General features: G+C 36.6%; 1 protein-coding gene across 18 annotated transcripts in view; it reads right to left on the reverse strand.

The window, feature by feature from the left end:
* Nucleotides 1-19,052, reverse strand: part of KDM6A (lysine demethylase 6A) — a 181,540-nt gene that overhangs the window by 85,456 nt on the left and 77,032 nt on the right. For all 18 annotated transcript variants that reach the window (XM_081566393.1, XM_081566394.1, XM_081566390.1 and 15 more), the window contains 2 exons: nucleotides 14,424-14,482; nucleotides 4,214-4,334 (listed from right to left, as the gene is read on the reverse strand). In XM_081566393.1, coding sequence (XP_081422519.1) covers nucleotides 4,214-4,334; nucleotides 14,424-14,482 — 180 coding nt within the window. The remainder of the gene's footprint in view (nucleotides 1-4,213; nucleotides 4,335-14,423; nucleotides 14,483-19,052) is intronic.

Genomic DNA, 19,052 nt, shown 5'->3' on the forward strand with positions numbered 1-19,052 from the left:
TTGTGTAGAAGAAGATGACAAATACAATCAGCCTCCTCTTTTCTCCCCAATGTTTCCAGCCAATCTTATGAAAGGCATTTTGTCATTTTATCACCTCTTTCATTTTGTTAAGCTATCCATTCAAGAAACACTAAGCACCTGGTATAATGCCAAGCTAACACACAAGTGTCATTTGAGTTCAACCCATTTCCTTTGAATCATCTTTTGTAATTCACATCTTCTTAATCCCTTCATATTATTACCTTTAATTAGCACTTGTCATCTTCAAATATCAAATTATAAGGGGACTTACACTGGTATCCCAGTCAACTATTCACAAGTTCCCATAGAAAAAGCCACTTTCTTTATCTACCTTTAAAAAAAACTGAATGCCCCCATTATTTGAGGGGAACTTAAATATCTAAATATCAGGGAGAACTTTTATATGATCTTCATTAAATTAAAATAGATGTATTAACTGACCAAAGAATATGGGTGATATTACATCCTATTTTGCATTTATTAGCTCCATATGAAGGAAATCATTTTAATAGTCTGCCAAGATGTAAAAATTAGAGGCATCATATAAAACTACCTGTCAAGACTGGCGTGCTTTTCTGAAGCAACAACAGCACACTGATTCAAATACATAACAAATGTAAGCAATTATCATTAAAAAGTAATGAAATAAAATTCTGAATTAATTATATGGAGTTAAATAGGCAACTAATCCCAACTGAGGGTGTATTATATAAAGCAGAAAAGAAAAGCCACACAGTATCATGCAAAAATGTCACTCTGAAATGGACTCTGGTTCAGATAATACTAAACTAGCTAATAAACTAAGAATAGGTACACCTCCATCACTCAACTAAACATGTGAAAATCTTTACTGGCCAATTTAATAGAAAAATAACATCACTAGTTGAAAAGTAAGTTGGGCATTAACTTCATATTTCTGAGGATGGGCAGTATGACAAAAATACAAGTATTAAATTCTAGGAGAGGAAAATGGATTTTATACAAACAATATCTAATACTGGCCCCAAATCAGAGTTTTAGATATGGTAAAAGTGAGAACTAAAAAAGAAGGGCTGAAAAAACTTATTTGTCAGAGACTTTGATATATATATATATTGTTTAATCTTTGTAACAATCTTGTGGAGTAGGTAGTTATTCCAGTTCTACAGACAGAAAGAGGATCAGAAAAGTTAGGCATCTTGCCCAAAGTCACACAATTAGTTTAGTGGCACGGTCAAATTTTAAAACCAAATTTGCTTGCTCTGAGAGCTATTTACACAGTACCAAAACAGAATGAATCTGTTTCAGTAGTACATTTTGGGAGAAAAGTTATTACCAGAGATAGAAATAAAACAGGAGGCCCTGGAATGCATTTCATGTGTGGGTGAAAAGCAGGAATCTATTATGAAAATAAACTGCATTTTATTTAAATATTTTACCATCTAAAACATACTGTATATGTTGTATCTCTATCCCTGAGAGGGAAAGAAAATGAGGCAGAGAAGACTGGGATCTGTAATGGACAGATTGTATGCACTACCTCCATATCAAAACACTCTTTTTACCCACCCCTCACTCTTCTATTCGATAGGAAAAGCATACTTAGGAAATTGAGCTCTGCTCAAAAACGGGACATAACTGATCCAAAGAATAGAACAGAATAACCAAATCTTTGATAAGGAATCACTGAGAATGGCCATGTGGTCTAATTCTGGCCAACGAGATGCAAAGTGTTCTTGAAATGATCAACAAGAAGTAAGGATCTTTGTCCTCTACAACACGATAAATCAGGTATTTACTGAGTACTTACTATATGCCAGCACTATACTAAGCACCTATACCGTTACTATATAACACTTTTCTTTATGAAACATGAAAAAGAAATCATTTCACTTTGATCACACCTGGAAACCAACCTGGAGCCAACATAAAACAAAGAGGAAAATAAACCTTTAATCAAACACTGGATCAGCTGTATCAACCAATCCTAAAGGCTTGACTTTACATTACTGAGCTACTTTTTTTGTTGTCATTTTAACCAGCTTCAGTTGGGAGTTTTCTGAGGTTGCAGCCCAAAGCATCTATACCAACACACTGTGCTAGGAAACAACTTCATGGAGTGGAAAAGTCACCAGAGGCTCCAAAACCATCCATATGAAGGTAAAGTACTAGACAGTCCACCGGAGGAAACTTGGAGGCTACCTACGGGGAATGGGGCATATCATTCCTTCTGATTCCTACCTCTATTTACACTAAATGCTAAGCACTTAAGAGTAATAAACTGAAATACGACATCTTCAACTACAAACGTTGCCTAAAATTCTCTTGCAAATAGACAAGGAATACTGGAGACAGAAGTCTTAAAAAGCCAATGTCAAGATGAGATAAAAATTAAATGAAACCTCATTTAATTGAAGAAAAATATCAAGGACTCCTGAAATTCTTTTCTATGTTCATAAAAATGAAACAAACATCAGAATGGTATATCAAGTATTTTAAATAAATGGAAGAAAGGCCCCAAACAAGAAGACTGCACTTATTAAGGCAATCTTGCAAAAACTGCTATGACTTGAAAGCTTGTTAGCCTTTAAACACATTCGAACAAATGAAAAGTTGTATACAGGAAGGTTTCTGTTGAACATGAGTAAGCAAGAACACTTTGAATTAGTCATGAAACACTGCCCAACAGTTTCCCCTTATTAAAGGGGATTTTAAATATTGCCACCTTCATGGAAAGAGAGCTTTGCATCCATAAAATCAAGTTAACACTGTACTGATATTCAGAGACAGCCACATACCATAATTTGGGACAAACCTGATTACTTTTTTCCACTCAAATATATTTCCTAAGCAACATTTATCAAACTGCTACCAAAAATACTTCTGCAACACACAATATGCATACTGTGACAGTTCTGTAAAACGCTCAAGTAAGTTGATTTTGTATTATAAGTGCTTTTAATATCTGGTTTGCTAGTATACACTGCAACTGTCCAACAGGAGGTCAAAATATGCAAGATGGAATATCTGAACTTGTTTTCCATTTCAAGTCCACTCACATGCCAAAATAGTTTGAGACAGGCTGCTCTAAGCTTGAGGAAAACTGATTAACTTCTCCACATTACTTACATTTGCCCTAGGGCCTATTCCTCAAACTGTACTCACCTTTGACAACTGTGTGATCTGAATACTTGCACGATCTACTTATTTTAGTGTTTTGGGGTGTATACCTCTCTTTCATACCAACAGCACTGTTCTGTATAAACTCATGAAAGACAGAAATGGTATCTGTGAAAGTGTCTACAACTCTTGAGCAATTAGGCATTCCTAAATAATTTTTTAAAATTTCAGTATTTCCTTATTAGTGAATTCAAATTACAACCTACTGTAAAGCATTATCTTTCTTTATCTACCTCCTGACCCTTCAGAATGAAGATAGCATACAATGGAGATATTTAGAACATGGCAACCATCATAGTCATAAACTCACAAAAAATTAAGCTTTTCCTAGAACTTCTAATCCTTTCAAACATCAATACTTTTGTCAAGCAGGGAAGCACTATTTTCATGGAAAGCCCAGTAATACCTAAAGTTATGGCATAAATAGCACAGGAAACTCAATGAAAAACTTGAGAAATGTTAAAATCTAAAGAAAGTAAAATATTTAAGCAATGACGTGCTATTTTGCCCAACAATGTTTATACTCACAAACTAGCAGTTGAAATGACTAGCAAAGAACACACTTTTTTTTAATAATTTAAGATATGACACATGCTCTGCTGGTAGAGGTGAACGACACCTAGTGAGACTCTTACAAGTAAATGGTCAAAGATGGGGTCACAGATACAGAATCACTGAGCAGCTGGTTCTGACCCATCACTAACAGCAGAGTGATTCAGATGTTCAAATCGAGGTTGAAACCTTCACCCTTTCTTGATGACGGACCACAATTCAAACTTTAATTAAGAAAAAAAAGTTTACTGATATAATTACTTGCTTATGTCTTAGCATTATAACTACTTTGTACTCTGAAACCCAAACATATACATCTTTCAGTTCACAGCTGATAAAAGTTCTTTCATCTAAATTTTCAAATTTTCTTTTGAAGTACCAATACAAATTCCAACATTTCTCAATGTTCTAATATTTGACACCCCCCCTCAAAAGCACAAAAAATGAAACACTGTATCTTTGATAAAGCCCAACAACCTACCTTTAAACTAGACTCATAGTCTGTGTTCACTTTGAACATAAGCCCAAGCCGTAAATGAATTTCCTTGGCTCGACAAAAGCTGGGATCAACATAAAGCACCTCCTGAAATGCTTTAATTGCCCTGAAAGAACATAGACAAAAGATATCTTTACTTTTTAACAATTACATGAATGCTTGCATGGTAGCACAGTAAAATTTCTGTTTTATGCAATTCTGTTTTAAAGGAAATGCCCGTTTTATAAAAATGATGTCAATGGATAGCTTAAAAAAAAAAAGACTGGGAAGCAGTTCTTGGGTTTTTTATGTAACAAAGCATATAATATAAAAAGAGAAAAGGAAGATGAGTTGAATTAATTCTTAATTATTCAAATAATATTTTATGGCTTAATAAAATTCTCAGTGTTAATAACTAATTTCACTGTTTCTGGAATTTCCTAAGGGAGAGAGGATAGAGCAGGTGGATAGTTTTGTTTTTAAGGAAGATTAATCTTGTTTCTAGTCTATTCCATAAAATGAAGTCTTCTTTTTAAAAATTTTTTATTTCTTTCATATTTAGGTTTGCAATCCATCTGTACCTTATTTTTTATATAATGTTTTCATCTTTTTCTATACAGATATTCAATAGCCCCTACATCATACATAGAAAAGACCATCCGTACCACAGCTCTACAGAGCCACATTGTTCTAAATCAAATGTCCGTATCAAATATCTTGGTCTGTTTCTGGGCTCTCTATTCTGTCACTTGATGTGTTTTTACCCCAAATTCACATTTTATCTTTCATAAAAAGTCTTAATAACCAGTAGAACTTATACAAGGATGAAGAAGGAACACTTTTCACTGAATACATTTTTATATCATTTAATTTGATCACATGAATGTTACTATGTACTTATAAATGAAATTAAAATTTTGACAAAGAAAAACGTCTAAATTTGAATTTTGAAAATTATAGTATCAGATATACAGTATTTTAGGCATCATTTTATATCTCTCTACATGATTTAAGGCTTATCTCAAGTACAGGCTAATAAATTCTTTGCAAAGCTTTTTATCAACTATTCATTGTTTTTATTTAATCTTAAAGGAGGCTACCTGGAATCTTAGATAATTTCAAAATAAAAGTCAATCTTTTATATAAAACTTCAAAATATAATACCATAAAATAGAGCAAAACAATATGCCCTATGTCTTTAAGCAACTTTATTTTGACTTGTGTACTATCTATTCCACCTCCAGAAAAACTGTGTATTTATTATAATATTAAGGGTTCTAAACAGTAATATTTATTGTGAGGCGTGGGGCCAATAGGTCTGGTATCAGATACTTTTACATCTGGTTAAATAATTTCTTCTTGAAAAGGAGTTCAGCATCTCTGTGTTACATGGCATTTCAAATGGGTTTGGTTATTTATGTATTTTGCTATCTAGTGTGTATAGACAGAAGAGAGGAGTCAAAGACATGGTATGAAAGAATTCATGTAAAAATTAGAAGAAAATTACCTTTCTTATTCAAAGGTGGCTTCCTGCTCCTCTCAATCAGACTTCAAGATACTCATCTGCATACTGCTAAGAAGGTCTCTGTACTTTTCTCAAACCTTTCTAATAAGAGGTGCAGCTTCAGCCTCTATATTCTCTTGGTCATGTCTAGAGGCACCATTTTCTAATAGAAAGCATTGTGTGCTCAAGCAAGTGCATGTGTGTGTATGTGTGTGCCTGTGAGAAAGAGTGTGTGTATGTTGGGGGAACACAACTCACATGTTGCACGTGTTGGGGGAGGGGCATAAAAAGGTTAAGAAGAGAATAACTGCAGCAGTAAATGATACCAATTAAAAGGTAAGATGTGATTGGGAACAGGAATTCAGGGGCTTTTGGAAGCTTCTAGGGTGATAGTAGAAGCTTCTGGGTCGGGAAGATCCACTGGAGAAGGGATAGGCTACCCACTTCAGTATTCTTGGGCTTCCCTTGTGGCTTAGCTGGTAAAGAATTCACCTGCAGTGCAGGAGAGAGCTGGGTTCGATCCCTGGGTTGGGAAGATCCCCTGGAGAAGGGAAAGGCTACCCACTCCAGTATTCTGGCCTGGAGAATTCCATGGAGATCACAAAGAGTCAGATACTACTGAGCGACTTTCATTTTCACTTCAGGGCGATAGTAATTTTTTATTTCTCAACCCAAGTGACAGTTCTGTTTATTTTATAAATAACATGTAAAGATGTATAGTTAAATGTGTGCAATTTTAAGTAATTTTATAATAATAATAATACTAATAATAAATGCTTCATAAGGTCCTAATTAACCTTTCCTAATGATATGGCTCAGAGAACTCCTATGGAATGGGTCAGAACTAAGCAATGTGCACACATGCTAATTAAAAATCCAGGCAGGAAAGAATGGATATATGTGTATACACACACTGTACAGCTGAAACTGACACAATCTTATAAACTATATTCCAATAAAAATTGAAAAAAACAAAACAAACAAAAACACCCCACCCCCCAAAACATCGAGGCAGGCCTGAGACATATACCTGAAAGAAAGAGAATGGAAGTGGAAGGCAGCAAAGGATAGAAGGATTAAAGGAGAAAAAGAAGATAGGAAGAAAAACAGTCCAAGAAAGGATGTATGCGAAAGGGAAGAATGAAAACACAAAGCATCAATAGCAACCCTTCAGGAAAAATATCTCCTACTCTGTCTCAGTTTCTATTTCCACCCTTTGCCCAACCTTTGATATATGTGTTTTATTTCATAGGTGCCTTTAGTTCTTAGTTTGAAATGTTACACAACTACAAAGAAACACAGGTTTAGTTTAACAAGTTCTCTATACAGGTTAACATATTGGGAATTTTTTTAAAAAATTTAACCTATCAGCAAAAACACATGTTCCAACACACTAGTCAGGGCTACACCTTACTGCTCTTTAAGGACTATTACAAGTGCCTATGACAAGGTTGGACAATATATATCTGTTCGTCAAGTTCTCCAGGTTGTTTCAAAGTTTCCCTCGAATTCAATACTTGCAGACTCAATCTTCAATATCTCATTAGTAGATAACTGAAACAGACTCCTTAAAGACTCCCTTTGCTCTGCTCTGGCTTGCCTGTGCTTCCTCAAATATGAGCCTCCTATGACTGCCTACTAATAACCATAATACTCAAGTCAAATCTCCAGGTAGCATTTAAGGTCTGTGAGCAGTTACACCCATTCCCAGTCATGCCCTAACAGTGCTCCTCTTCAACTGTGAGCTGGCACATCTCAGGAACTCCTTCATGCAAATATTAGCCCTCTTGCTTTCACTGCTTCTCCTGAGGATAGTCTCCTGACCTGAAATATTTTCATTCTTTTGCTTCACTCTAAATCCAATACTACCTTTAAGACTCACCACTCAAACTCAATACCATTTTTTTTTTGCTTAGTGTTAACCAGCAGTTATGGCCACTCTATAATCAAATCATTTTATTCTCTACTTACCAGTGTGCTATCTCCAGTTTTTCCAAGTGGTCTATTCCTTGAGGTCTACATTCCTCTTTTATTTTCAAATACTCTAGACATTACAGGAAAATGTCTAGTATCTGTTTACTGGTGTCATCACTTTCATAGTTAGCAAACTGGACTTCCTGTTGAGGGGGTGGGAAGGGACGCTCCCTAGTCTCTTTAGTGATCCGAGTTTCCCTGAGCTAACAAAATAGATCTAAGTTCATTTTCATTTCCTTTTCTGAACTTTTCCCATCTTTCTCTCCTATGTGTTGCTTCCACCCCTTGGGGGTGAGAGAAGAAACAGAAAAAAGAATGTGTTTGTGTGTTAGGAGGAGGAGAGCGCTGTGTGGAGAAAACAGGTACAACTCAGACTATTCTAATTTTGGTCATCATTTTAATACACTCTTATCTCACCAAACCATATGCAGCCGGAACACGGTCTCTGTGGTGCAAGTAAGACTAAACCACCAACACATACAAATTCTGCTGACATCAGTATTCTGATCAACAAACAATTTCAGAACATGAGAAACAGCTACTTAAAACCATAAAATACTGTTAATGATCTAATGCTTAGAAAGGCTTACAATTTTCAAATATTAAAGCATAATCTCTACTGAAATAAAAGTGCATATTGCTATGCATAACTATCCATGCATTTTCTTCTTAAATCTAAAAAGTTTTTTATCACCATAATTATATCTATAGATTTTCAGTTTAAAATTTCTACATTTAATGTTAAGACTCTGCTAACAATTTTTAAAAGGAAATTATAAAAAACTAAAACCTTAACAGTACTACTGACAAAAAACACACACGTTGACTGTATTTTAAAGCAATGTTCATTTTTAATAAGGTTTCTAGAAAGTCATTTTTTAAAAAGCCTCCTTTAGAACTTTACCAAACTATAGAAAAGTAATGATATTAAGTAAACATCCTGGCACAGTCTGAGCACATTTAAAGAGACAAAATAAAACTTTAACTTCTCTGGAGCTAATAAAGGTGAGTCCAGAGATTTCCCTCAGGCATATCTGACGGGATAAAGGAACTAATTTTATAAGTTTTCATACTAATAAAAGAGAGAATACTTTAGCTCTACATCAGTAATAACACATACACAAAACAAATAAATACTTCCACACACACACACACTTAGGAAATTTAGACGTTCCTTCTAAATGAGACAAATAGTAAGATTTGATGAAGAACTCAAAGAGACAGGTAAGATATTTAAAGGTGGAGATGGAAAAAGAAGGCAGACCAAACAAAGTAAATGGCATAAAACAAGTTACATGGGTAAAAAATGCTCAAAACATTTTCAGCGAAATGTTAATACAGTAATGACTCACACAAAGAATATATTTAGGGGAACAATAAGGGTAAAAAGATCATTTGAGGTTGAAACAGAGAGGATCTTAAATGGGAGGCTAAGTTAGAAGTATCATACACTGGTTTATTCACATTGACATTTGCTAATTTATTACCTCTTGGGTCTTTTGCCCTCCTCAGCCAACTTCATTTCATCACTGCAGACAATGGGATTTTTTTCTCCTCTCCATTGTAAAGTTTATGTTTTTATTCATAATTTCCCTGAGGCTTAATCAGTCCAAACCCTTCCAAATTCTCTCTGGCAATCTATGTGTCACTGGTAAGCATCATTTTACCAAAACTACCTTATTTATCTGCTAGCTTTTTACAAAACAGAAGCAAACAGAATAAATTCAACATACGTTAACATCAACTGATTTTAATAGAAATATACTTAAACTCTGGTCTAAGAGAATTAGTTTGCATAATGATAGCTCAGAAAACATATATTAAGTTTTTGCCAGACTCCATGTTAAACAAGACTCAAGGTCAATGGTGGTTATCTCGAATACATTAGGTTTATGTTTATGTTTGAACCCAAAGCAGTGACTTTACAAGGCAAGCAGCGATTACTATACCCTTAAGAACACTTGGTAACTGGTACAAATAATTGGTATACTTGTAATTGGAAATGAGTCCTGGAAAAAACTCACTTGTAACGCGTTAACATCTCTGTCTTTTTGAACTCACCTCCATCTCATTACCCTACTCCTTGCTGATGTCAACATAATAATCACTACATTTCTTTACCAGGCCTTATCAATCAGATTTGGGAAGCTAATTTCCAAAATCCTCTGCCTCTGGCAAAGAATTATGTAGCTGTTAGATTTGCTACCATAAGATCATTCTGATATTGATCAGTGGGGATACAAAAGGTTACAAGCTAAAGAGAGAGGAATGGTAGGATTTTCAAGGGGGTATATTCAGAAATATGGCTACAAGTTATAATAATTTATTACTGTACATGGTTCAATTTTTTTCACTCAAAGATATAAGTTTCTTACTATAAAGGCAAGGAAAAGCTCGTTCAAGTACTCTTAGCAATTTGCCACCCTCATGAAGTGAAGGCATAGGCATGAACATGGAAAGGAACAGCTTTATAGATGTTGGTTCTAGCTCTCTGCTGCATGTATTTTACTTTGGGCTTCTATGTCTTCCTTTTTTCTTCGGGATATATAATTTTTAAGTCTGGTCACAAGTTACTATGTATGATAATAGTAAAATTAAATAATTATGATACATCTACTGAGAATTTAACAGTTGCTCTGTTTCTGACACTGGGCTCCTCAAATTGAAAGTAGAAAAACTGACCAAGTTACTGAATTGACTCAAGAGGCTAACGTCAACTCAAAAAAAAAAAAAAAAAAAGCGGGGGGGGGGGGCAGTGTGTGTGCAACATAATAGGGCAAGAAACAAGACAGATTAACAAGATAAAACCCATAGTTGATAAAATTGCTCTTAGTAATTTATTAGGTCACTATCACCAACTCCAACACACATGTTGCATGCTTTCTTCTCAAATACTTAATCTAATTAAATACCAACAGACACCATTTCCAAATATTAAACTCTACTTAAATTATAAATGTTCCAGAGCTAGGACATTCTGAGCTAACAATACAAAAAAAAAGCATGCCATATCTTTCTCTGCAAATATTTTTTCAACAAATCCAAAGAACTTAAGTGTGTGTGTGGGGGGGGGGGCTGCTCCCAGAAGTTAATAGCTACCTATAAATAAAACAAAAAATCCCCACACAAATTTAGTCTTAACCTAGGAAAAGACCCTGATGCTGGAAAAGATTGAGGGCAGGAGGAGAAGGGGACGACAGAGGATGAGATGGCTGGATGGCATCACCAACTCGATGGACATGGGTTTGGGTGGACTCAGGGAGTTGGTGATGGACAGGGAGGCCTGGAGTGCTGCAGTTCATGGAGTCACAAAGAGTCAGACACAACTGAGTGACTGAACTGAACTGAACTGAACTGAGGAAGTTCCTATCCATTAAGGCTATACTCTAAAACTCTCACCAAGCACCTACTACAAGCTTTCTAATTTTGTGGCTGTTCAAGTAATAATGAGGTAGGTGAAAGCAAAATTGGGGACAGTTTGTGAAAGAACATCTGGTCAGGAAAATAGAAAATATACACCCATGATGGATTAAGAGAGAGTGTGAATGTCTTCCCTGGGGGTCTAGTGGTTAAGAATTCACCTTGTAACATAGGGGACGCACGTCTGATCCCTGGTCCAGGAACAAAGATCCCACATCCCCTGGAGCAGCTAAGCCCTCACACCACAACTACTGAGCGCATGTGCCACAAGTAGAGAGCCTGTGTGCTACAACTAAGACTCGAACAGACAAAATAAATAAATAAATAAATATTTTTTAAAAGACAGAGAAGGTGTGAGATATATCATTTTAGGGAGCAGCTAGAGCTGAAACTTAAGACATGAGAAAATGGTAACCAAGACAGGATCAACAAAACAGAAGGCACACAGTAATTCAGAGATTGTATCATTCTTACATCATTTCATTAAGGGAACTGAAGGACACAGAAATCGTATGTAGATAAAGAATCAAAAGATTCAGTTTTCCACATTACAAGCCCCATAACTTGACATGGTCACACACTTTTTAGTTCAGTTCAGTAGTTCAGTCATGTCCGACTCTTTGTGACCTCATGAATTGCAGCACGCCAGGCTTCCCTGTCCATCACCAACTCCCAGAGTCTACCCAAACCCATGCCCATCGAGTCAGTGATGGCATCCAGCCATCTCATCCTCTGTCATCCCCTTCTCCTCCTGCCCCCAATCCTTCCCAGCATTAGGGTCTTTTCCAATGAGTCAACTCTTCGTATTAGGTGGCCAAAGTATTGGAGTTTCAGCTTCAACATCAGTCCTTCCAACGAACACCCAGGACTGATCTCTTTTAGGATGGACTGGTTGAATCTCCTTGCAGTCCAAGGGACTCTCAAGAGTCTTCTCCAACACCACACTTCAAAAGCATCAATTCTGCGGCGCTCAGCTTTCTTCACCGTCCAACTCTCACATCCACACATGACCACTGGAAAAACCATAGCCTTGACTAGACGGACCTTTGTTGGCCAAGTAATGTTTCTGCTTTTAAATATGCTATCTAGGTCATAACTTTCCCTCCAAGGCGTAAGTGTCTTTTAATTTCATGGCTGCAAGCACCATCTGCAGTGATTTTGGAGCCCAAAAAAATAAAGTCTGTCACTGTTTCCATTGTTTCCCCATCTATTTCCCATGAAGTGATCGGACCGGATGCCATGATCTTAGTTTTCTGAATGTTGAGCTTTAAGCCAACTTTTTCACTCTTCTCTTTCACTTTTATCAAGAGGCTTTTTGTCTGTTGTTCCATGTCCAGTTCTAACTGTTGCTTCCTGACCTGCATACAGGTTTCTCAAGAGACAGGTCAGATGGTCTGGTATTCCCATCTCTTTCAGAATTTTCCAGTTTATTGTGATCCACACAGTCAAAGACTTTGGCATAGTCAATAAAGCAGAAATCCAATTTTGAACTGATGATGGCTTCACCTCACTATTGATTTTATGCTTTTTTATCTGTGATCTACAGAGAGTTCACAAGTTATCACAGGTAGGTGAAAACTAACTCAGGTGAGGTATACCTGTCCATTTCTAAAAGTGTAGCGCTCCTTGCCTTGAGTTTCACCTAAATTATTTCTGACTGGCCATAAAGATGGTACAAATGTGCCCGGAAGAGCAATTATAAATACTGATTAAAAACAATGACCTATCAATCTTCAAACTTGCAGACAGACTACAATAGACAAAATAATTAGAGTGGGAAATCTGAGCATAAGCTTGCTTCTGCAACCAATTACATAATACTGAGTTCCACACATACACACACACATATCTCTTGTCTTCTTCATCTATAAAATTAAGGGAGAAAACTAATTAATCTCTAAGGCCACTTCTGGTTCTAAAAGTTTACAACTGTGAATTCTATAAATAAGATCTTCAAGAACCTAAGAGATTTTAAAACACTCCTAATCTACTCTTGATGATACATGATACACTGCATACAGAGTTAGGAGGCTTAAATTTTAGGTTGTTCTACAACAATGTACAATTTAAAAGAAAAATATTACAAAACTTCTTTATAAAGACCAATTATAGCTTTGTAAAGTTTACCATGAAAATGAATGATTTGAATGATTATAATACTCTATCCACACAGGTGTTCTCTAACAATGCAGTGCTTCCATTGATGATCAAAAACCAACAGGACCAAAAGCAAAGAGGAAAGAAAAGGCATCTGGGAAAAGTCATTCATGTCTGAAGTCTCCTCTTTGGAGCAATCATATCACATCATTGCCAATGCACATTTAAAAGCTCTGTAATAAATATCCACGGTGCCCATCAGGTATATGACAGGGTTATATATAACCTTTGGTAGAAACCTTCCTCTGGACTTTCTCAGCACTCACTCAAGCTTAAAATTATGGAGACTAGAAAGGACACTGACAAAGTTGAATATATTTCCAAAAAAAAAATCTACATAGGGCTTTACAGTTTACAAAACGTACATTATCTCATTTGATCGTCAAAACTCTATTAGAGTAGAAAAGGCAATTAACTGCAATGTACCTAAAACACACACACCCGAGCAAACAGATCAAACTAAAAGTGCTGAGAACACAATATCAATCTGTCAACTATGTTCTTTACACTAGAGAATGCTACTGTCTTGTCTGGTAAACAGAAAAGCAAGGGGGCAAAGGCCATAGTAACAGGGTCCTATATACTTTACTGTTTATAAAATCTTACATATTTCTATCATATTTAATGTCTGACTCTGAAGGTGGTACATTATTACTATTTTACAGAAGAGAGAATTTAGAGTTTAAAATCTAGTCCCTAGCTACTAGAAATTGGAAAGTACTAGTGTGTGTGCATGTGCATGTGTGTTTTGGTTAAGGAAGAAGGGAAGGAGCAGGCAATATGTCTAAAAGTCTGAAAAGCAAATACTGGTCATCATACATCACTTACCCACAAACCTTGAGAACAGAGAGCACAGTCATTCCCCGGTTCAAACAACCTGGGGACCACCAGGTATAATAAGTAACAGAAATTCCAAAAGCTTTCTAATCTAAGTCTTCTTCATACCAGATTCTTTTAGGAACATATACATTTTTAATAATTTAAGGTGGGTCAATATCTCTAAAGGAACAAACTAATAATTTCAAGAGATTATTGGAAAGCATGGGTTTATTGATATTAAAATATTTTGTATTTATTACACATACATACACACAAACAGAAAAATGCAAACAAAAGCTATATATGGAAACAACTGGAGTTACTAGTTTTACATCAACTTACCACTGAAATGCATTGTAATGGAAGTAGACCAAACCAAGACCATATAAAAAGGCAGCATTCTGAAAAGAAAGGGAAAAGAGAGACTTTTAGGAAAAGCATTTATGTCTAATACATATGTTATTATTATAAAATATAGTATCTACGATGTATTAACACTCTATCCTGCATTACAATATATTTACAACATATCTTTAAAACACCAAAATAGCTTAAGATTCAACACATGGCACAGAATCCAATCAACTTGGACAGATCCTGTGGTTTCTTTCCAATCAAACTTGTCCTGAAGTAAAAAATCTGTCAGCAACATACAGATGGCCAATAGACATACGAAAAGATGCTCAACATCACTAATTATTAAAGAAATGCAAATCAAAACTACAATTAGGTATCACCTCACACCAGTCAGAATGCTGCTGCTAAGTCGCTTTAGTTGTGTCCGACTCTGTGCGACCCCATAGACGGCAGCCCACCAGGTCCTCTGTCCCTGGGATTCTCCAGGCAAGAACACTGGAGTGGGTTGCCATGTCCTTCTCCAATGCATGAAAGTGAAAAGTGAAAGTGAAGTCGCTCAGTCGTCTCCGACTCTTCGAGACCCCATGGACTGTAGCCTACCAGGCTCCTCCGTCCATGGGATTTTCCAGGCAAGAGTACTGGAGTGGGCCAGTCAGAATGGCCATCATTAAAAAGTCTATAAATAACAAATGCTGGAGAAGGGGTGGAGAGACGGGAACCCTCCTACACTTCTGGTGGGAATGCAAGTTGTTGCAGCCACTATGAAAAACAGTATGGACGCCCTCAGGAAACTAAAAGTAGAATTACCATATGATCCTGCAACCCCACTCCTGGGCATATGTATCTGGACAAAACTGTAATTCAAAAAGATACGTGCACCCCTATGTTCACAGGAACACTACTCACAACAGCCAAGAGAGGGAAACAACCTAAATGCTCATGGACAGATGAGTGGATAAAGAAGATGCAGTACATATATACAATGGAATACTACTTAACCATAAAAATAATTTCATTTGTAGCAATATGAATGCAACTAGAGACTATCATCCTAAGTGAAGTCAAGTCAGAAAGACAAAGACCATTAAGTCACTTATAATGTGGAACCTAAAACATGACACAAATGAACCTATGATACAGAAACAGACTCACAGAAACAGAGAACACACTTGTGATCGCCAACAGCGGGGGCAGATAGACTGAAGTGTGGGGTTAGTAGATACAAACGATTACATCCAGAATGGATGGACAATAAGATCCTAGTGTATAGCAAAGGAAGTATATCCAACCATATCCAAAGTCCTGGGATAAACCATAATAGGAGATATTAAAAAGAATGTATATATATATGTACAACTGAGTCACTTTGCTATACAGGAAAAATTAACTGTAATTCAACTATACTTCAAATTAAAAAAAAAATCTGTCAGCAGAACTCCATAGGTAAGTCTAAAAGAAAAACCCATTTTTCAGGAATAAGAAAATGCTTGAAATATGCTATCTTAATCTCTCTTGCTTGTATCTCTGTACTCTTTCTCTGGTTCTTTCCGACTGGATTTAATTTTATGTTCAGTGTTGCCAGGAAGGTAGTTAGAATTCAAAGTAAATGCACGATATAAACCTATAACCTATAATTTTAGTATTAACAAAAAACCAACATGCTAAAATGACACCTAGTCACTTACATTTGGGGCTATAAGCATCAGTGATTCCTTTTGCATGCACTACAAAACAGAGATGCTTATCCAGATTCAATACAACCTCCCGCCCCCATATAGGAAACTAGCTAGCTACTTTTTTTTTTTTTCAAAAAGGGCAAACAGCTGAGTACCTACTATATGTTATCCAAATTCTATAGTCCAAAACTTAAAAATTTTCAAATTCTTACTAAAATATATCTTACTGCATTATTTTAGGTTATATTTCCTCAGAAGTACACCCTGAGACAAAAGTTTTCAGTATAAGTATTTTATTTGGGAAGTTACCCTAGAAAACACCACTAATGGATTTGGAGAAGTAAGGCAGGGAAGGGAAGGAAGCTAATCAAGGGTGTAGTATGGATGACTATGGGCTTCCTAGGTGGTTCAGTGGTAAAGAATCCGCCTGCCAATGCAGGAGACATGGGTTTGATCCCTGAGTCAGGAAAGTCCCCTGGAGAAGAAAATGGCAACCCACTCTAGTATTCTTGCCTAGAGAATCCCACGGGCAGAGGAGCCTGGTAGGCTACAGTCCATGATATCACAAAAGAGATGGACACCACTTGGTGACTAAACAACAACCACAAGATGAATGGCTATACAGCTGTGGGCAACAGGGACTCAACCCGACAGGGTATTTCTAGGAGACAGTAAAGACCATTACTCAGAGTCATTTTGTGCTAGGTCTGAGGCAACTACAGTCCTTATCCCAAAACTGCTGTCATTCAATGACTGCACTAAAGAATCAGTGATATTTAAAGTCCAGAGTATAATAAACACCTGGGGGACTTATTGGTATGCAATTATTCTTTTTAATACTAAAATTTGTTCTAGGGTCATATCATATATTTCCTTCGCATTCTATGTACCCTTTCTGGAAGCACTGAAAAAGTTTTCTGAAGTATATCTTAAAATGTGATAAATATGGAAATTTAATTTCATTAGATCCTCATTACCCTCAATTCTCTGAATGAGAAAACTACATGCTACAGGGGTATTCACAAAGATCTCAGAAGAACATCGGATTCAAAAGTTCACATTCAAATTTTTAAAATTTAGTTGAAAATGGCTTCAATCAGGATCATTCCTTTCCCACCTCGCCCTATTGCTGAAATAAAGTGAACTTTTACTAGGTATTAAGGACAATACTCAAGGGTTGAACAAGCCAAACTGATTAAAATATACTCTCTCCCACACTTTACTGTGTGTGTAGAGTGGGGAGGTATGATATTCAGAATACAAGAGTAGTTAATTCAAAATGTTCTACCCAAGAAAGTCTAGATTTGAAACACAACTGTCTCCCTAGGTGGGGGAGATGGAGGGGAAGAGACCACGGTTGAATAACAATAGATAGCATCTTTCACCAAATTAGGTAACTGCCCAGAGAAGGTATGTGGTGGAAATACGAGTTTATTGAGGAATCTTTCTGCTTTCAGTACGTATCCTGCATTCTCTCAACTTCCTCTGTTCATAGTTCATCCTTCCCCCTCTAGGAAAGCTTATTGTCACCACCCGTGCCACTGTATAAATTTTATCAATCCATCTAGATCTATTTAAGATGCCATTTTCCTTGTGGAGCTTTGTTGCTTCTCCCACCTCAAGCCAGAGGTAATCTTTCCAACCTCTAAATTTTGCCTTAGTACAATGTCCCTAGCATGCGACATGGTACAACAGTAAGAACTTAATTTCATGCAAATGCTAACGTCATTTCTTTTAAAAGGTTCTAACATGCTGGACAGTGCATTAATAAGTAGAGACATCACTTTGCCAACAAAGGTGCGTATCATCAAAGTTATGGTTTTTCCAGTAGTCATGTATGGATGTGCGAGTTGGACCATCAAGAAGTCTGGGCACCAAAAAACTGATGCTTTCGAATTCTGGTGCTTGAGAGTCCCTTGGATTACAAGTAGATCAAACCAGTCAATACTAAAGGAAATCAACTCTGAATATTCATTGGAGGGACTGATGCTGAAGCTCCAACACTTTGGCCACCTGATGTGAAGAGCTGACTCACTGGAAAAGACCCTGATGTTGGGAAAGACTGAAGGCAAAAGGAGAAGTGGGCAGCAGAGGATGAGATGGTTAGATACCATCACTGACATGAATTTGAGTGAACTCTGGGAGATAGCTGAGGACAAGGAAGCCTGGAGAGCTACAGTCCATGGGGTCTCAAAGAGTCAGACACGAGTTAGCGACTGAACAACAACAGCTCTGTGAGGTGGCAGAACTTTACAGAATCAAGAGAGATTAAGCAACTTGTTCAAAGAGACAGTGGCAGACACAGGAACTGAATCTACGTCTGCCTCCAGAGTGGACTCTTTTAACTACTGTATTTTTGTTATTTGTGTATTGACTAATCTCCATCCCACCAGACAAAAGTGCAATCATCTCTGTATACCCTGTTATCGCCTAGCCTGCACCATGCTCTCCACCTAGCAGATGTCCAAAGGTTTAGCAAACTGCATCACCCAGTTGGGTATCAAGTTCAGTTCCCTGGGTGACACGGAATTAGTATAAGGGATAGTCCCTATTAGTCAGGAGCTTATAAATCTCAGCAAGAAGGCAAGTCTCATTTTTCCATAATAGAAGACAATGTAATTTGAACATTTATTGAGCACCTATTATGAGTCATAACAGAGTTACTGGCACTGGGAATACAGAAGTGAACAAAAAAGACAAAAATTCCTACCCTCAATGAATTTATAATCTAAAGACAAATGATTACGAAGTTACATGAACAATGTATTCCAAGCTGTAACCACTTAAGAGTTAATTAAGGATTACATAATAAGGACTAGGAAAAGAGATAGAACCTGGGTACTGTATCCTAAGGATGGCTAGGAAAGGAGAAGGAAAAACAAGCCACCTCAGCCAGTGGTTCTAATCCACACACTTTTGGAAATAGTGACCTGGGGCT

The sequence above is a fragment of the Giraffa tippelskirchi genome, chromosome X (assembly GCF_054371585.1).
Source record: "Giraffa tippelskirchi isolate mGirTip1 chromosome X, T2T-mGirTip1v1.2.pri, whole genome shotgun sequence".
In the NCBI taxonomy this organism is placed as follows: domain Eukaryota; kingdom Metazoa; phylum Chordata; class Mammalia; order Artiodactyla; family Giraffidae; genus Giraffa; species Giraffa tippelskirchi.